Source organism: Nothoprocta perdicaria, unplaced genomic scaffold (genome assembly GCF_003342845.1).
Source record: "Nothoprocta perdicaria isolate Ctin4 unplaced genomic scaffold, notPer1 scaffold_46, whole genome shotgun sequence".
NCBI lineage: Eukaryota > Metazoa > Chordata > Aves > Tinamiformes > Tinamidae > Nothoprocta > Nothoprocta perdicaria.
Genome location: NW_020455710.1, coordinates 283,212 through 302,781, shown reverse-complemented (window position 1 = coordinate 302,781; position 19,570 = coordinate 283,212). Strand labels below are relative to the sequence as shown.

At 47.6% G+C, this 19,570-nt stretch overlaps 2 protein-coding genes and 1 long non-coding RNA gene across 3 annotated transcripts in view; all 3 read left to right on the top strand.

The window, feature by feature from the left end:
• The first annotated feature begins 96 nt into the window (after nt 1-96).
• On the top strand, nt 97-1,460 carry LOC112953634. Its single transcript, XR_003250591.1, has 3 exons — nt 97-185; nt 962-1,025; nt 1,355-1,460. It is a non-coding gene; the product is annotated as an uncharacterized LOC112953634 (long non-coding RNA).
• Nucleotides 1,461-2,138: 678 nt separating this feature from the next.
• LOC112953727 (unconventional myosin-XV-like) lies at nt 2,139-8,535 on the top strand. Its single transcript, XM_026046830.1, has 14 exons — nt 2,139-2,180; nt 3,450-3,611; nt 3,959-4,072; nt 4,409-4,467; nt 4,556-4,679; nt 5,160-5,255; nt 5,446-5,577; nt 5,759-5,884; nt 6,399-6,476; nt 6,787-6,935; nt 7,172-7,217; nt 7,425-7,549; nt 7,675-7,792; nt 8,314-8,535. The coding sequence occupies exons 1-14, from the start codon at nt 2,139-2,141 to the stop codon at nt 8,533-8,535; spliced, it is 1,593 nt and encodes a 530-aa protein (XP_025902615.1).
• LOC112953640 (unconventional myosin-XVB-like) overlaps nt 8,345-19,570 on the top strand; it is a 25,840-nt gene continuing 14,614 nt past the window's right edge. The window contains exons 1-15 of the mRNA XM_026046733.1: nt 8,345-8,489; nt 8,802-8,895; nt 10,528-10,605; nt 11,861-11,918; nt 12,740-12,870; nt 12,968-13,063; nt 14,927-15,162; nt 15,246-15,424; nt 16,023-16,095; nt 16,504-16,700; nt 16,800-16,883; nt 17,062-17,177; nt 17,341-17,428; nt 18,599-18,712; nt 19,099-19,199. Of these exons, the coding sequence (XP_025902518.1) occupies nt 8,833-8,895; nt 10,528-10,605; nt 11,861-11,918; nt 12,740-12,870; nt 12,968-13,063; nt 14,927-15,162; nt 15,246-15,424; nt 16,023-16,095; nt 16,504-16,700; nt 16,800-16,883; nt 17,062-17,177; nt 17,341-17,428; nt 18,599-18,712; nt 19,099-19,199 (1,614 nt within the window). The 5' untranslated portion in view covers nt 8,345-8,489; nt 8,802-8,832. The remainder of the gene's footprint in view (nt 8,490-8,801; nt 8,896-10,527; nt 10,606-11,860; nt 11,919-12,739; nt 12,871-12,967; nt 13,064-14,926; nt 15,163-15,245; nt 15,425-16,022; nt 16,096-16,503; nt 16,701-16,799; nt 16,884-17,061; nt 17,178-17,340; nt 17,429-18,598; nt 18,713-19,098; nt 19,200-19,570) is intronic.

The window sequence follows — 19,570 nt, the reverse complement described above, 5'->3', positions numbered from 1 at the left end:
TTAAGCTGATGTGTACTTAAGTTTCTTTTGGTTTAAAATCTACAGCAGCAACTAAGGCATTCTCTCCCTTTTTTCTTCAAGCCCTGCAATGTTCTACCTATTCTGGAGAGTTTTGGGAATGCCAGAACCATTCTCAATGACAACTCGAGTCGTTTTGGGAAGCTTCTACATGTCCACCTGCAGCAGTGAGTTGGAGGGACATTGTGGGATACTGCTCTTCCCTGCTGTCCAGGAGGTGCTTGGCTGAGAAGCCTAGCAGTAGTCAAGGACCATGCAAAAGCCCTCCCTCCCATTGGGGATAGGAGTAGAGTTTAATCCTCTACTTAGCTTTTAAATTTCCTGTGTAAAAGACTAGATCTGTACCTCTCAACATGGGAAATAAATTAAGAAAATAGGAACATCTGAACTTGTTTATATCAAGGAATAATCAAAACCGATGTTGTGTCTCCAGCGCTGGTGACAAATGTCCACTGGGGCAACAGCAGCCCAAATATACGATGCTTCACTCTGACCTTCTAAAAGCCCTCAACTGTTCTCAGCTCTGAATCTTTTCRGAGCCTGTTGTGGTTTTCCAGTTTCTTCTTGAGCTGGTGTAAACTGCATGCATCTGCAGCAGGCTCTGCTGAGTGTTCTACAGGTCTAACCTGTTTGGTGAAAAAACACCTCTTTTTGTTTTGCACCTGCCTTTCTAACCTTTTTTGCCTGTTGCTAGGCACTGAGCTAATGTTTTTTTGTGGAACTGTCTTGTTATAACCCAAAGGCCTCAGTCTTAATGGTTAGAGCCTTTCAATGTCATGGTCTGATCCAAAATGCCAGTGTTGGATGTCTTCAAAATTCAGGCGGGGTTGGTCAGATTGGACCCTTGTTTCCTGGTGACARCTCTGTCTGCTAGACCCTCAGATAAATGATCTACAGGAAATCTGTCACTAGCCTCTTACAGAATGTCTCCTTCTTAACCCAGTGGGGCCATGGTGGGAATGTCCATCTCCCAGTACCTGCTGGAGAAGTCTCGTGTGGTGTTTCAGGTAAGGACCCATGAGTCCCTCCCTTCTAGATGGGTCCTTCAACTCTATTTGTATTACTCATATTTTATGTTAAGGTCACTTTTAAATCAAAGGAATGGGAATAAGCGTAAGATTTGCTTCCCATTTTTTTCTGTTAGCAAGAAATATGTCACAAGATGTCCACTTCTCTTTTTTGAATAAAATAGGAACTCCCTCAACTCCAAGCAGGTTGAATTAAGCCACTTATTAGGACTTTCTCACCTTTCTTACCTACGCGAGTGCTTGGTTGGTGGCAACGTGAGTCCTGGAACTGAACTCAAGTCAGTTCTGTAAACTGTGTATCCCGTTAGGCTCATGGTGAGAGGAACTACCACGTGTTTTATGAGCTACTGGCTGGACTGCCTATGGAGCAGAAAGAGGAGTTGTACTTGCAAGAGGCAGAGTCTTACTTYTACCTGAACCAGGTGAGTGAGATGATGATGCTTTAGCTGATAGAGTGAAATTGCTGAGACTTCTGTCTGACTAGCAAAGCCCTTTATGAGGCACTACATAASTTTGCTTCCCTCCTGATTGTGCCCCTCAGGACTGAGCTGGTTTGCTCTGCTCCTTCTCACACCTGACCCAAAAGGAATGTCTTGGTGTCTTGTTTCCTCTTTGTTCATGGCCCCTGCTGCTCCCAATGAAAGACTTCTAAAAGAAGTCTAATCATTGTGTGGCCCCTTGGCTCCACCTCGTGGTGTGGAAATCCCTTGCTTGTCACCTTTTAATTTTTAGCAGAACTAAAGAAAGAGAAATTGTTTTTACCTTTTCCAAAACGCACTTAACTGACTGAGTCAGTGGGTGGGAAGCCTAAAACCATTGCAGTAAACTTTTGATTTGGATTGATTTACACCAGAAAATTGTTCCCTAGACCTTTGGCAACTCATCATCTTGGAGCCCAGTTGGTTTTGCTTAAGAGTGGTTTCCACACGCAGGGACTTCAAAGCATCTGCAAGATATCTTGCCCCTTTCAGCTGTGTGGCTCAGCTTTCCCAGGTGAAAAAACCCTCTTTAACATCAGCTGTGGCCATCTGAGGAATGCTGGATGCATGATTGCTATCATCTCTCCTTCAGGCAAGGAAGGGACAAGTAGCAATGACTCAAGGATGGAGGACAATTAAGGGCCTCTSCTACCTGGTAGATACTTATTAGGCAGTTGCTAAGGGCTAGAAAAGTTGCCTGCTTGAGGACAAGTCTGGCTGGAGGAKGGTAAAAACCTTTACCCACTACCTGGGAATAACTGAGAAGACTCTGCTTTTTCTGAGGTCTCCTGGTAAGGTTGTGTTGACTTGTCCTGTGGAAAACTTGCACCTGTCTCCAGCATTATCCTGCCAGAACCCACTGGATTTGATGCAGCTGCTCTGATAGGGATGTGGGTGGTTTTGTCAGCTCTATTTATAGAGGGGCTGTAACTGCCTCTGCAAAAAGATGCTCTTACAGTCTCCTGGGGGAGGCCCTGGTGGTAAAGGTTTTGTGTTGTAAACCAGGTCTTATGAGGTGTGATGTTGTAGGTGATAGTGGGCAGGAGTGTGTTAGCTTGCTGCAGAGAAGAGATGGGAAAAGATTATGTAGAAAGAAGTTTAGTAGAGACTGAGAAAATCTCTCGTAGATCTTGGCAGGAGAAGTCCGAGAGCTACTGGAACCCCACTTGTTTCATTGTCAATTGGGAGCTTTCTTCACAGGCTACTGTTACACAGACAGGTTCTACAGACCTCCTTGGGCCAGGGCCTCCAAGGATCATAGAATTATAGAATCCTTAAGTTTAGAAGGGACCTCCAGAGGTCATCTAGTCCAGCCCCTGCACACACAGGTTCACCTAGAGCACGTAGCACAGGATTGTGTCCAAGTGGTTTTGAAGATCTCCAGAGAAGGAGACTCCACAGCCTCTCTAGGCAGCCTGTTCCAAGTACTTGAGTACAAGGGGGTCACCCTTGTAGAGAAAAGCACGAGGAATCTGGGCATCATCTGTGTGCAGTGTCAGAGGTGAGACTGTCACCCTGGGCTGTGTTCTCTGTGTATAGAAACCCCTTTGCTTGGCCTCACTACACTAGGTGCTGGTACCATCTGGGGTAGTAACTCTGGCTGGCCTCCCTTGGAGGAGATTCCAGTATCCTGGCAAACTGCATTCCTGTGTCTGTGAGCACCCATAGTGGGAGCATAATCAAAATGTGTCCCCTATGGGCAAACAGGGATCTTGTTCTCAAACCCTCCCAAGGAGACGAGAGACTGGCCTGCTGTGAATGCTGAGCTCCCACTAGTGGCAGCTGGTTGTGGTGTGTCTGGGCTTTCTTTATCAGATGTTTCCAGCCCTTGCCCTTGAAATCCTGGTGGGAAGCTTCCTGCTGGGGCCTCAGCTCCAGCTGGGGGGCACAGAGGCCTGACTGCAACTTTCTGTCCCTTTTCCAGGGCAGAGCATGTGACATCCTGGGGAAGGAGGACAGTCAGGACTTCGTGGTCTTGGTGCAAGCTCTGGAGGGAATCAGCCTATCGGATGACCAGATGTCCTCTACCTGGGCTGTGCTGGCTGCCATTCTGCAGCTGGGGAACATCTGCTTTACCTCCTATGAGGTACACTAACCCTTGGCAGCTTCAGATAGTGCTACTAGTGCTGAACACTGCAATTGTCCCGTGTGATAAGACCAGGATTGTTGTTTTTGACTGAACATGATGTGATCTGAAAACCATCTTGTTTCTTGGATATGTGGTTTAAGACTGATCTAGGTAGAGACAGAAGATGGGAGGCAACCAGGGGCTATTAGAGCTTGGATGGCTTTTTGAGGAGCCAAAGTGGACTTAGATGGTGGTGTCTTATCCTGGCTATGTGACCTGTCTCTGTGCTGCTGAGATATTGTCAGAAGTGTTAGTTTTATCTGGTGTCTGGTCCACAATTTCATCTGTTGTTCTCCGTTATCTAGAAAGGATCATTTGAACATGCAGCCATTGCCAGTGATACCGAGATTCGGATTGTGGCTAATTTGTTGAGCATCTCAGCAGATCTCCTGCAAAGTGCTGTCACTCACCGAGTCACCGTGAGTATCTCTGCGTCCTTTCACATTTGTCCCAAGGATACCTTGTGGGGTCCAAAATCTGGGAAGTAATTGCAGAAACAAAGTGCTGCAAAATGGTTTCTATGCTAGAYCAGGAAGGCTGTGCTGAACCTCTCAAGGAAACTTTCAGGGTGCAGAGATTGTAAGGTGGCAGAACTCACACCTAGGAGGCTGTTTTCTAACATGAGATGGTGTTAGGCTCTGCTAGTTGGCTCTCCAGCAGAGAGGTGGAAACAATTCTGTTTTTATTTTTTCCTTTATGGTATGTGTAGGGAATAGCAAGATAATAATAAATCACAGCTCTTTTTATGTGCTCAGGTGATGTCGTATGATCGGATCTTCACCCCTCTGTCTGTAGAAGGAGCCATTGATGCCAGGTATTTCCTGCTGTTTGTCTGGGCTGATGAGATGCACCCAAGGCTGCTGGCTCTGCTGTAACTGTCTTCACTTCTCTCTTCCACTCAGAGACTCCATTGCTAAGACTCTGTATTACCTGCTCTTTGAATGGCTGCTGCTAAGGATCAACGAGTGGTTGGCCCCCTCAGAGACAGACTGCACTGTGGGCATCGTGGACATCTACGGTTTTGAGGTTGCTCTTCCCATTCCTTTCATATTTTATGGCTACAGGTGTGTGCACTGTCTCCAGCTGCCGATAGAGGTGGGAGGGAATTTGATCCTGTCTTTGCAGAAAGACAACGGTATTTACACCATGTAACTTAAGGTCTGTGGGTTTTATACTTAGGATTCATGTTAAAGTCTATGCTTGGCTTAGTGCCTGGTGAGAACGATGGTACGTGTATAAGTGGGGATATGCATCCAAGAGGACATCTTTCTCTCTTCACGTTCCTTCAGTTTTTGTTCCTTGCTGCTCAACCTAGTCAATAAACCAGGCYGAGAACTTAAAAGCCAAACATGATATAATTTGGATTTCTCAGATTCAGTTGATTAGATCAAGTTGCCTGGACTGGGGGCTCAGATCGGCACTAGCCGGTGCTRTGTGTTATGCCCCAAAGGTCTGGCCTTCTGAGGGGCTGCGAGTTGGACCTGCGATGCCTTTTTGTCTTTGTAGGATCTGGAGGTGAACAGCTTAGAACAGCTCTGCATCAACTTTGCCAATGAGCATCTCCAGCACTTTTTCAGCCAGACTGTCATTGCCCAAGAGGAGGTAAGTGGAACTCATGACAGCAGATGAGGGGCAGCGTGTTTGGAACCAGCTGAGGCAGCAGCCCCTGCAGAGGGCCCTTTAATGAGGAATAATGAAGTACCTTCTTGAAGAGTTAAACCAGATATTTTTAACTCCTTGAATTTGTTCTGTTTTTGTGGCTGGATTTGACTGGTTGATCTCTAACATGCAGGAGGAATATAGCCAAGAACAGTTAGTTTGGATTCCCATTTCCAATATGTACAGTGAGTCGTGCCTCAGTTTCATTTCTGCAAAACCCCATGGCATCTTGTGTATCTTGGATGACCAGACTTCACTGCCTCAGGTGAGGAACCCTTCTCATCTGATCTGTCACAGGATGTCTATGGCAGGGTAGTTATATCCATTAACAGAAGTACTTTTATGTTTACAGAGGTACATTTTGTGTTCTTGTCACCAGTATAATAGCTTTTTGACCCACAGAATATGTTGAGCAGTAGGAAATGTGTCTGTCATCTCCCTTTCAGGCCACTGACCACACTTTCCTCCACAAGTGTCATTACCATCACGGGGACAGCCCTTGGTACACCAAACCCAAGCTCCCTCTGCCCGTCTTCACTGTCAAACACTATGGGGGCCCTGTCACCTATCAGGTGAGCTCAGTGGGTTGGCAGGTGACTTGGAGCAGTGGGTCTGAGTGGAAACATGCTGTGGGTGTCCTGAGGGACCAGCTCTGAGTGCTGTGAACAGATAGCTCTTTCTGTAACTAACTGTACCTCCCTCTGGAGTGCCAATGTATCAGCAGTGAGGAGAGAGAAACAGGGCTGACTGTGGGCAGAAGCAAAGCAGGTAACTGGAATTACCTACTTTTTGCTCACACAAGAGCCTTGGAAAACTGGAAAAGCTGGTGCTGCTGAAGGGGGAAAGTGATGCATGAGAGCCTGTCTGGCAGTCCCTTCCACTGTGAGGGAGGGAGGAAAAGAACAAGCAGCAGCTGCTTTCCTCTCCATGCTTGGTGGCAGAAGGGACAGCAAGCTTCAGTCTCTAGCACTTGTTCCCAGCCTCCTTTTCCACTCATCTGTTCTAATCCCAGACATGTGTAGGAGAGGCATCTGCCTTCCTGGTTTGATCTGTACTCTTCATTAAATCAGGCTTTGTCTTTGCCAGGTCCACAAGTTTCTTGCTAAAAACCGTGACCGGCTGCGTCCAGAGGTGTTGGATATCTTCTCTCAGAGCCGCCTCAAGGTACTGGAGTGGGTGAGGATCTAGGCTTCAGGCACCTAACAAGGCCTTTATGGTTTTCATATGAGAAGCAGACAGAGTGATAAGGTTTGGGGGGAATCCGGAGGAACTGTGAAAAGATTCCTGCTGCTGAAGGGCACAAGAGAATTCAGCAAGTCCCTTCTTTTACTGCTATCAATGCATTTGATATGTAAAACTTACAGACTTCCTCAAGATGCAGCTGGGATAAAGGGTAAATTCCAGTTTCAGATAGAAAAGACTGTTCTTTCCATGTGTTTGAGGGATCTCTGGTTGTTCCTCTGTGTCTTTGCAGTTGGTGTCTCACATTTTCACAAAGGCTAAGGCTGCCTACAACCAGCAAAGGGAGCTGGGGGCCAGAGGGAAGGGGCTCAAACCTCAGGCTTCCACACTGGTGTCCAAATTCCAGGAATCTCTGCAGGACCTCACAGCCAAGCTGAGAAGGTGAGAGAGGACATCRTGGTGCCATCTCTACTTTGGGCTGATTGCTGCACCCAGAGACTTTTCTTCCTCGCTTATTTTGGGCTTGATTAGAGTRGGTGCTTGAGCAGAGTTGGGTTGTGAGCTGCTGAAGCAGAATGAGAGGATGGTGGTATGTGTTAGAGGTTTCTTGGCACTGCAAAGTCTGCCCAAGTCAGCACAGAGAGGAGGCTGCTGAAAGGTTCTTTTCTGCTTTGCAGGAGCCATGCCTTCTTCATTCGGTGCATCACCCCTAATCCCCAAAAGGTAACGCAGCTGCTCCTCTTTCTCACACCCAACCCTGTGGYGTGTGAGCTGACCACATGCCAGGGGATAAGAAGCTAATGTCAACTGGGCACCCAGAAGATGTGATGGGTAGTTTGTGCAGTTCTCCAGGCCACTGCCCAATAGGAGGGGCTCCTTTCTAAGCACCCAGCTATCCTTGTCCATTTTAATTGTGCCTTATGTCCACAGCTGTCAGATATCTTTGATATGGAGTATGTTGCTTGTCAGCTGAGACATTCTGGGATACTGGAGGCCGTCCATGTTAGAAAGGAGGGATACCCAGTCCGCTTTCCATTCCAGAACTTCCTAGCCAGGTAGTGGTTTATTGGCTTGCAATTCCACTCAAGGCCTTGGTGGACTTGTCAGCCTATGAAAATTTGTTCCTTGATGATTGTAGGTAGATCCCTGACTTCTCTTATATCAATTTACTGTCTTCCAGATACGGGCTCCTGGTTGCGAGAAGCCATGAGTGCTTGGAGGAGAGGGAAGGCTGTGCAGCAGTGCTGTCCCACGTGATGGGAAACCCCTCTCAGCTCTATCAGATTGGAGTAACAAAGGTGCTACTTACAGGGAATCTCAAGACCACAGTTCCAGCTATCTGTTTGCTGGGTATCAGTGGAGAGTGAGCACCTCGGCCTTTCTGTCCAGAGAGGGATAGCACTGCATGCCCCTGCCTCTGTTTTGCTTGACCTCCTGTCTTTGGCATAAAGGGGAGATTTTTCCTGTTTTGGATGGAAAAGCAGGAAATGTTGCTCCAGGTTGTAGCAGCAGGGCCAGCTTGTTGGTCCAGCTAACATTCCTCGGTGGAGGCCTGGGTTTCCTYCTTCCCTGTCTGCTAACCACCATCACTTTCCAATGGCCTGCTCCTGAACAGTCCTCCACAGACACTTCCATCCCCCTCTCTCCTGTGTCCTGTGCCTAACCCTCCTCCYCTCCCAAAGAGGGCTTCCTTCCCTTAGCAGGGGATCGTGTAGACAGCAAAGCTCCAAGGAGCTAAATCAGCAACTCTTTATTATTGATCACTCCGTGGAGAAGCTGACAACTTCTTTGTGGGTCAGCAGCTGCTCCCTTTGTCCAGGTATTCCTGAAGGAGAAGGCCAGGCAGCTGCTGGAGAGACGACGGAGCCAGAGACAGACCTGGGCCRTCGTAACCCTCCAGAGGAACTTCTGCCGCCTCCTGCACCGCAGGCGCCTCCGCATTCTCCAGGAAAAAGTCACCATCATTCAGGCTTACTTCCGAGGTTACCAGGCAAGGTCAGGAGACAAAGATCGGGCAAAGTCCTGTCCTTGTTCAGGATGACAAGGTGAGGATTTGCCTGGCCAGGCYCCTGGGTGGGGAATCCTGTTAAATRAGCTCTTACTGGGGTGACTGGAGCTCACCGCAGTCCAAGGGGCTGTGGGGGCAGTTCTGATGAGACCAGACTTGACAAGGGTTTAATRCCACATCCAGATTGGCTGGCCACATAACCTTGTGTTAGTCCAAATATCTTGAATTGAGTCCCCGGTTTGCCCAAACTTGTTGATATTTGCTTCTCATTTGCAATTCTTCTTTCCCCAACCCTTCAGGAAGCTATACAGGAGACGGAAGAAAACTYTGATGCAGTTTAAGATGATGGTTTTAACCTCCAGACCCATTGTTCAAAGGAGGAAGTACTGGCAGGTAACAGCCCTGTTCTCAGGACTCGTCCCACAAGAGCTATTACTGCCCTAGGTAGAGAGCTGGTAAGTGGGTGAGGCCGGGGCAGGGCTGGCCTTCAAGATGGTTTATTGGAAATGAGGCAGCGATGTGGTAAAACTGTCTTTCACTCTCTGACTGAGATAAATACAGTCAAAAGAGCAATCACTGAGACTGAAACCTTTCCTCTGTAAACAAGGTGCAGAATTGGTAGAGGTAGTGCTTCTGTGAGGGTGACCTTCTCTAGGTGGCCTCACAGAAGACTTGAGCCTGTGTCAGCTCTGAGCTTGAGAACAGCTCTTCTGCTCAAGCTGTAATGAGACGGTCTTGCAGTTGCTCGGTTTAGTTTCTGATGTTATCACAGATAGTGACTGAAATGCAAGATCTTTTTTGTCCACCTTTCACTGACCTCCCACAGGTGCTTCAGGCTGCTGGCATCCTTGGCCTGCTGGAGATCAGCTGAGTTCSGAGTTGGGGTGACAATAGGGTGGCAGTGGTTTGGGAAGATATAAAACAGTCTGCATGGAAGAGCTGTGATTCTGTCAAYAGTGTTGACAATGTTGTGCACACTGTTAGAAATGAAACTGAAAATAGGAAATCAGAGGGCTTATGGTAGCAGCTAATGTCTGTGTAGCTGGCAGCTTCACAGGTTAGGGAAGGAGGAAAGCAACGTAGCTGCTGGCTTGACTAGCAAAGCATGGGAAAGAAAGTTCCCAGGGCTGGAAGACTCTGTAGAGGTGCCTTCTGCTGTGCCCAGAGCAGCGTGTGCTCTTGTTCCTCCTCCTCCTGCCCCTTCCTACTTGGACAGGATCCAGCTTTTCTCTGTCCCGAGTAACCACAGCAGCACTGCTGTTTGGAACCAGTTTCTATTTCCCCAGTATTTGTTTGCTGAAGCCACAGCACATACAGTAGCAGTAGCAACAATAAAGCTCTCAAAGTTCACCTGCTGCGGAGACACAGCCCTCTTCCTCCTCTGCTCCCTCCCCGCAGCCCTGCCCTTTGGACTTTAGCATGCCTACCATCCTTCTCAGCCCAGCCCTCATAACATCCCATCTAGTTTCACCCTCCTGCAGCACAGATGGGCAGGAAGGAGAGAGGAGCAACTTCCTTTTCTACCTTGGAGCAGGCAGTAGGTGAGTGGAGAGGCTTTGGGACAATAGAGATGGGAAAGGGTAGAGCTGTGAGAGAGACTGTTGCTGTGCACCTCTAAAGTGGTCCCTATTCCCAGAGAGTCACCCAGATCTTGTTCAGGCTGCATTATCTCRTCCTTGGGTGCTGGAGGAGGCAGGTGAATGTTTCTAACAACTCGTGYGTGCTCTTGGTTTGTCCCGAGACCTCTTGAAAGCAGGCAAGGCAAGAAGGGTGTGTTGGGGATGCTGAGCAGGCAGCAAAGGCTGCTGCTGTTCAGCTGTAGGGCRGGAGGCACTTGGTGCTTGAGCAGAGCTAAGGGCTTTGCCTGAGCATCTCCTTCCTGTCTTCTATGTTGAGTCCTCTGAAGGCCCTGCAGCTGTTTCATCACTTTATCTGCTGGAGCAAGGCACTAACTCCTGCYTGTTTGTAGTGTCTGCTCCCAGAAGTAGCTGGACTTGCATCTTTTTTTCTCCCATCTCTTGACAGCAGGAGTTTGAAGAAGGGAAACAAAGAAGGAGGTCCCTGGCCAGTGGTGACACAGAGAACAATCCCAGCCCAGGAATGGTAGGTTCACGAGAGCCCTGTTGAGTCCAAACAGGCTTTTCAGGGTGTTCCTGTGTGCCCCCCAAGCTTCAGGCACTGATGGATGCGGATTCTCTGGGGTTCCTATGAGATGGAAGAACAGGAGTGCTGAACACTGGCAGCATTCGTAGGCATTGTAGCTTCTGGATAAAAAGAATGGGGACATCCAAATGTCTCAGTATCTTCTAGGAACTTTCTTTCTGGCCTTAAAATGAGGCCTTTGCCCTTTCATCCTGTCAGCCCATGTGGGGGGTGTGGATTTGGCTAGTGAATTGCTATTAAATTCTGCTGTGTYTTTGTAGGAAAGCTGGTTCTATTCCAGCTGTGGAAGCTGGGAATGTTCAACACTTTGTAGGAGCATAAGGATTGGGGCGGGGGGATGTAAACTTGATGCTGCTGAACTCTTGCAGAGAGCAAGAAAAGGCCAGTGATCTAGTGCTGAATTTCCCAGGAGGAATTTTAAAACTTTCCCTCAAAACCTGGTTTGAGTTTTTCATTTTGATTTATTAATAATTCCTGGAAACCCTGGAGTTTTGCTACAGGCCACCTCTTTTAATTCCACCCTTCGTGTTACTATGTGGGTGCTGAGTTGAACCAGTACCACCTTATCCTTGGGGCTCCTGTGAAAGTGAAGCGGGCAAAGTTAGGTTGAGAAGTTACACTTCTAATTTGGTGTGGATTTCCCAGTAATGACCTGAGGAGCATCCAGCTCTGGGAGCCCTTAAAATACCTCCTACTTCCTCAGGTTTGGGTCAAGCAGGGTGGAATTTCACAGTAGACTTCCTGAATGCTCCACTGAGGAACTCGTTTTAAAATTGAAAGCTTTGGGGTGAGCAAAGTCAAACTATTTCAAAAATGATGTACCTCTGTTATCAATTGCTGGGATATTACTTAAAGATACCAGAATGTTATGCTGGTGAGAAGTGGCTTAATTATGCACATTTATTATCATTTTTAACAGTTGTTTTGCTTTTCAAGATAATGTCTTCATCTGTGTAGCATTTCAGGAATAAATAAGGCTCCCTGGCCAGCAAGGTACCTACCCTGAGCTGAGACTGATATGAAGCAGCAAAATTACTGCTGCTGTTTAGATGCTCAAGTCCTTGTTAGGACCAACTTTTCAAAGGTGGCTTTACCCGGTCGCAGCAGAACGGAGCCCAGGTTTAGCTGCTGTTTCCCCTGCAGGAAATGCCCATTCCAGGTACSCGAATGATTGACTTGCTCGCTCTGTCCGCAGGATGTGGGACTGCTGGAGATCCCTGCAGAACTTGCTGCCCTGTTGCGCTTAGCTGAAGGTTTGAAGCTCCCTCTCCTTCCCTCTCTCCCCTGCACTGTTGTATGTTTTTTATTGTCATGTTTTCTAGCAGGAGGTTAAGTGTGGGTCTGTTCTGCCTGCTGTCTCTCACGTGGGCTGTATTTGTTTTATTACCATTGCAGTGTCATTATGATAAAGGCAAATGGATGTTGTGTATGGGTGTTTTTGTTTTATTTTTCTGTAAATTTTATGTTCAAATCGCTAGAATACCATTAATCAAAATGATTTGCCTGGTCTTGACTTGATCTTGAGCAAGAAGTTGTTCACAGTTTCGTTTCTTCTGTTAGCTCTTTATACAGTATGTATAAGTAAGCTACAAAAGTGTTGAGGCAGGAATTGCCTCCTTGGCACATTGTCACAGCATCTAATAAAATGACACCTGTATCTTTGACCTTCAGTATGGTGCAATAATTGGAAATAATCAGTCAAGAACCTTGTGAACTGGAGCAGACTGTACTGAATTCCCTCTGTTCTTGTTGAAACACCAATTGAACATCAATTGAAGCACTGGGTGTTGTCTGCCCTTTGGGTGTTATCCAGGCATAAGAGTCTGAAGGATTAGAGCTGTCCAAGCTCCCCGTTGAAGTTAGACCTTGTGGACTCAGGGTTGTGACAATGTGCCTGCTTCATGGGTTGGGGACTGTAGAGGTGGGTTGAGTGTCTCTGAAAGCCAAGGGATCTGGTACAGATGCTCAGAGGGGTAGATACATGGAGTAGCCGTGTAATGCCTTGCACTACAAGTCAGATATACTCTGGTGACATTCCTGACTGCCAGAATATGCAAATTTTTTTCTCTCGCAGGTCAACATCAAGCACAAGCCAACCAGATAACTGAGACGTTGCCTCCAGAGGTCAAAGTCAAAGATGATCTTTCCCTTCCGCCTGCCATCAACAGCTACCCCTTCTCTACCTTCATCAAGTCCCACTTCCAGGTGGGAACCTGATTCATTTCTTCCCATTGCTTCATACAAGGAGAACGTGCTAGGTCTGGTAACATCAAGTACAAATGTTTCTGTTTTTCTCTTTTAGAATACAGATTTCCCTGCTCCTGGTCATCCCCTTCATCAGCCCTTAACCCGTCTGGAAGCTGAACACCGGGAGAGTGCACTTGAGATCAACAAACTGGTGAGAGATTTCTTTCYCTGCTAGGGCCTTGTTGAAGAACAGCTGAATGGAAGAGAATGTTTTGATGCCTCCATACTAGATGCTGAAGTGCATGGTGGTTACTACTGTTCTTAAAATATGTGATTGTATGGTGTGCTAGGAGAGAAGAGCTCCTACTAGGTGTTGGAACTGTCTGACATAAATCACATGTGGCCCTGCAGGTTGCTGGGGTTATTGGTGAGGCACAGACCAGCCCCAGAGGGTAAATGTTATCCTTAGTGAGCACCTATAGGAGACCTAGAAGGTGAAGGAAGTCTCAGTAGGAGTTTTGCTACTGATTCAAGTGAATTGCCTAGTGGCAGAGTCTTGGCACTTGGTAGGACGTATAGGAATTAGATTGCTAAACTYTTGTTTCTCATTGTTGCAGTAGCAGTATGGGAAATAACAGAAAGGAGATCTGTCTCCTGCTGCCCTCAAGCACTTAACTCCTCTACCTTCATCAGAAAAACAGGTTTATKTAACCCAGGTCTCTTCTGTGATCTGGTTTATAGATAAAACACCCTTGTACCATACAGTACACAGTAGGGGACAGTGAACTGTGGTATGGAGGCTGGGACAAGTGGCCACAGGGACTTTGTCATCAAGAAAATGATCCCTGCAACCACACCTAGTTCTGTAGYGTTGGCCTGGTGAGAGACACCGTAATACCCTGGGTCAGCACGGTCCTGTGCTGCTGCATCGTGAGGGTAGCAGTGGCAATTGTCCTGTGAAAACACAAACTTAATTTCCAATGTAAGGAACTTGTTCCCTGTATTAGGTCCAGCCCTCTCTGGATGTGGAAAGTACATCTCAAAATGATGATTTTTTTTTTTTCCTGCAAATAGAATGAGTCTTCCGAGAATTTGTGGGTAAATCTGTTAAATCTGTTTGGGGAGTTATGTGTGATTAAAATAAGTCCTTTAGGAAATGTAATACCTAAAACCAGTCTTTTGTTTTCTCTCAGTGATCTCGATTATAGGAGAACASAAGCTCTCTGAAGCCTTGTGAATAGGATTAATGTGTTTAAGCGGATTACTGTTATTTTTTGTAGAGAATAAATACTATTTTCTCTACTGCTAATCAAAATATACAACTGTTTCTTCAGCAAGGCTCTAGTGCACGGGGACTTAAGACAAAATAATTCCATAGAAAACTGAAGAACTTCCACCTCTGATTTTTTTCTCAGTAGTCTCTGGCACATTTTAAGAAGTATTGTTCTCCTAGATAAAATAGACTGCCATTCATAAATGTCCTTTCCAAAGCTGTCCATGGCACATTTCAGAAAATTTTTTAAATCTAATGACTTATTGAATTGTAGAGGCTGGAATTATTCCGTACCTAAGGGTGAGAAATAGARATTACAGTAAACCTCTGATGCTGATGTGCATAGGAAGGAGCCGAATCATTGCTGTTATCGCTCAAGTGAGTTGTTTGAGTGTAACGTGTCATGCTACTTGCTATAACATTAAATACACCAAAGCGTAAACATTCAGCTGTTAGACAGCAATTCYTTGTGTTGGGCTCAGTCTCTGGAAGAAATAGCCCCCGGTGAATTGTCATCTGTCTGAGCTCTGATCCCCGAAGAAGGGGAATTGCTTTGCCCGTGAGCAAATTATGAGTCAGAGGCAGAAAAAGGAATAGTCTGGAGAAGTCCTGACCCTTAGTCAGAGTCCTGTCCCTGTGAACACAGTCTCCTGAATTCCCCAGAAATTGAATGGTACGTGAGACCTGAGCACAGACTCGCATTTGAGTGTTCCTAAGGTCACAGACACCCCAATGTCTACAACTGGGATTTTTGAGGTTACTTTGCAGCTAAAGCTCTCCCTTTTTCCCTGAATGCTCTAGATTTTGCGGTTCGTTGGTGACAAGAACCTCCGTGGCTGGCAGGAACTGCTTCTGGGCAACTATATTGCTGGCAGAGGTTTGAATAACCTGTCCCTGCGTGACGAAATCTTCAGTCAGGTGGTCAGCCAGGCATGGAAGAACCGAGACATGGAGCAGGGCCAGCGAGCCTGGGTCCTAATGACAACCTTGCTGAGCTCCTTTACTCCCTCACCAGCCCTGGAGAAGCCATTACTGAAGTAAGGAGGAGGGAAGAGCTGGTTGTGCTTTGATTAGGGTTGAGAGAGATGAGCCATGTGCTAAAGGTGGCTGCCTGCTGCAGATTTGTCTCGGACCATGGCATGGAAGGTTACAACGCCGTTTGCCAACGCAAGATCTTGACAGCCAAGCCGCACACAGAGATTGACCCAGCAGCTGCCCGAGCCTACCCTCCCACTCAGCTGGAGTGGACTGCAAACCAGAGAAGAGGGAAGATGGTGCTAGACATTCATACCTTTGCTGGTAGCTCATGTTTCTGTCCTTTCACCATCCCCTAGTCCCTAATGACTCCTGCAGTGTCAGGATTCATTAAATCAGCATTTAGAAAATATTCTGTAAGCTTGGTGAAGAGTGATGGGAATCTGAAGAATGTCTGAATCCAGACCCCAGCTCTCTGAAACCCAAAGCTGCTCAGCTCAGACCTGCTGCTCAGGCAGCCTGAGTGATAGGATTCTTCTGGATTGAGGCCCGTCTCAGCAGAGGTTGCTGTCTGGTGGTGCATCTCTCTGGACCTTATTTTTCTGTTAGTCATTACTGCATAGGCCCTATCACAGCATCCCCTGGCTTTGTTACTGACTGAGCCTTTCCCTCCACCCAGATCCTGGGTCATGGTGTTCAAGCTCTGAGCAGGGCATCTATCCTCTGACTTGTTAGGGAGGGGAGTGATGATCCAGACAGGCCACAATATTGTGAGCCCTTCCAGGTGTTTGATTGGATGTGCTTGGAGCTGGGATCTGCCAGGACATGCTTAGAGCTGGGCTCTGTCTCAGCTCTCCAGAGTCYGGGTGTTGCTTAGGGCCTTGTCAGGGACTATGTGTACTGACTCTCTTTTCTGGTCTAGAGGAGAAGTTCTCAGCTGAGGTGGAGTCCTGGATGACCGGGGAGCAGTATGCAGCCTGGCTCCTGAGTTCAAGGTACTGCCAAATGATGGGAGAAGACCTAGGGCTGTGAAAGAGGCTGTCTTAATGATCAGATTGGTCAGGGCTGCAGGTCTGCAGAGAGTACACAGTACTCTCCTTTCACCCTCCCAGCATGTGCTCGTTCCCTTTCCCTTCCATACGTGTGCAGCTTTTCCTAGGAGTAGTGAGCTCACAAATATGACCTATCAGAGCTGTTGCAGAAAAAGAAGGAAARAAAAAATGAACAAGTCCTARGTGAATCTTGTTTCTTCCTGACCTTGTACATGTATTCATAGGTTCAGACCCAAAAGCTTAAGGACTTTAGCCAAGGATATACAAAGCAAGAGGAAACAGAATGCAGTGTTTCCCTTTTTCCCCAACCTGCCATGTCATCTTTTCTCTCCTTCTGTTCCTGGTTACCAGGGGCTGTGACAAGAGCACTCGAGGATGGTCTGTCTCCATGTTCAATGGTAATACATGGCAGAATCTGCTGGGATGTGACTTTGTGCTGGACCTCATTGGGGAGATGGAGGAGGCCAGGAGCCCCAGCAACCCCTCTCATTCCTCAGTCACGTACCCCATYGCCCCTGAACAGGACCTGCAGAACTCTGCCCTGGATCAGTGAGTCACCTTATCTCCAGCTCCACCACTGGCCCTTTACCCAGTGCTCCATGTCTTCTTACAWAGCTCTGTGCTGTCCTCATCTCATTTGCCCTTCAACAGGATCCCCCCTGCTCCAGGCATCCRGGCCCCTGTTTTCCCACCACCGAGTCTCCCTCCAGACTTCAGCCACCTCTACTCAGGTGAGCTCCTGCCCAGGACTGTGGGTACCATTGGGAAGGGTCAGGTGAGCTCAAGACAGAGAGGGGAAAATGACTTTTCTCCTGAGAAGTAAAGGTAAGGTGGGGGTTCTGCTTTAAAACATGGCTGCTTAAGAAGGACTGAGAGAAGGGGTATGTTTCTTATCCGTCTTCTCACCAGACTTCCCTGTGCTCCTAGGTGAAAAATTTGGAGAGGACCTGAGGACTCCTGTGGGCTTGGAKCACTATGTGGATGATCTGTTCAGCCCTGTGCTGCATCAAGGCTCCAGGGTACCAGTAGGTCCCTTCCTGTTCCTTCTCGCTGCAGCTCTTCTTTTAGGATGACTCCTTCCTCAAGCATCCTCTGCCTTTCCTCAGCTCAGACAACCGTTTGGATAGTTCCTCCACTGGGAAATGTGTTTTTCTGAGCACAGACAAGTCTATTTCTCTGTTAATGCAGGATATGGAGAACGGGGAGAGTCTGACTGGGCGCATGAAAGGAGGTGGGAAGATTGGACCCACACAGAGAGGAATCTTTCCTCCTACAGGTCTGTGAGGGGATGGGGACGGCTGGAAACCTGTGGGGATACGTGTGCTTAAATGCCCCAAATGTTAATTATTGCATGGGCTCAGCTAATTCATGAAGAGCACTCGGCTTCTAGCTTAGCTAACTAGAATTTGTACTACTCCCTCCCAGGTGCTGGGAGACACAGATGCTTTGGAGAGGGTACCACCTTTGTCTTGCCTTTAATTTCTATCCTGAGATGGTCTAGGGTCTAAGGCAGCAGGTAGTTTGCTCCTGACTCAGGCCACCTCTTCCTTACGCCAAGGTTTTAAGTCCTTCATTGATGTCAATGCACCTTGTACTTTTCCCAAACAGTTGCTGCCTTTCTCGGGTGAAGGTTTTAATCTTTCTTATTGCTTCTTTACAGACTTCCCTGTTATCTCTAGCTATACCATGGGTTAGTAAGTCTCGACCGTGTAGAGGTTCTGGTTTGTGTGTTTGACTTCTTTATTTTGTAGTTTGTGTGGAGCGCAAGACTTACTATTGTCAAGTTATTTTCAGCAGAGTGGAGTCACACACCACTATATTAATGACACTAAGAAATCTGCATGTGTAGGAAAAACTGTCAGCTGTTTCAGAAAGGTGGGGATTGTCCACATGTGTGGTGAGACTGGAGCTGTTTATGGCTATTGGAAGGGCTCGGGGATCATAGGCCCTATTTCAGRTCATTGACATGAGACCAGTTTGCCACACATATGGCTATTTATGTCRTTCTTGCTGTGTCATTGAAGAAATYTGGGCCCCTTGGCCAAATGTGAAGTCTTGCCCTTCTTGTTGGGTAGACTATCACAGCTCAGAAGACCTAGGCTGCATGCTGCTCACTCTGAGCTGACACTGCTCTTTGTGTGTCTTGCTCTGCTGGCCTTGACAGGGGGATTTCTGTTACACCATTTCTGAAGGATATGGTCCTGAGGTGGCCAATACAGGCTCTGATTCATGCTGTTGAAAAGCTTGTCAGGCCATGCATTTCTCTTTTGACTTCCTTTTTCACCTGAGTTTTGCTGTGTACAAAGAGATGAGCCCTTCATGTGTCTCTGATGTGTGTAGGGAGAGAGTACCTGAGGTGCTGAGCCTGTGTGTCGTGTTCTGCAGGACTGATAGGACTTTCTGATCGGTGATTCCCAAAACACTGTGTGTGTCTCCTTACCTCCAGGCCTCCCTGCAATGATGCAAGTACCAACTTACCAGCCTATGCCTGCAATGGCAGGAATGATGCCAGCATCTGTGCCCATGATGCCAGGGCTTGGTGGCATGGCACCAATGCCAGGTAATTACACATTATTTCAGTAACCATATAGGGAAAGAGAATCTAGCATCCTAATGAGGCCATATGTTGGAATATTAGTAGTATCCTGTCACTGCAACACTTAGACCTTTCATTGGAAGTCGCAGACTCTGTAGTCAGGAGGTTCGGCAGCCACCTCTGCAGTGTAGTCCCACAGCTGTTTGGCAGCTGTGCAGCCAGATGTTGGCGCAGCGTGGTCTGCGTTGGGGCTGAAAGCGGCMGCAAGTGTTTCAGAAGCAGGTGAGCTGAGTGCCCAGGGCTGCACAGCTCAGCTCTGCGAGACAGGGGTGGGCCAGGCAGGCTGCTCTGGGCTCGTGCTCAGGCACCCAGTGTCTCTGGGTGTTTGCAGATGTGTCTRTCTCTTGCAGCCATGGTTATGCCCCAGGCGCAGCCTATGGTTCCAGCAGTGGATCCCAACCAGTTAGCAGCACAGCAGCAAGCCTTTATCAACCAGCAAGCCATGCTCATGGTGAGTGAAAGGGAGCGGGTGAGAACAGTCCAGGAMCTGGGGAAGAAAATCACATTGATGGGTGTGAGTTAGGAAAGATGGGCTCTGTTTACTGCCTACCTTGGACCTGCTTTGTGGCACTAAGGGCTTATGTGCTGCTCGGTAGGTGTGAGTTGGGTTTTTCAAGACTGCAGAGCATGGAATCCCCTCTTTGCCCCTTTGAGCAGATAGGGGCATTGAAGTACCGCAGAGTGAGTGAGAAGCACGACAAGAGCAGGTCCCGAGAGGCCTTAGCTGTACTTCCCAAATGTATTTAGGTGGATTTGCTAGGGGTGCAAATCTCCAGTGTTCTGCTTTCTGCACAAAACCCTGTGAAGGCAGGAGGGCCCCAG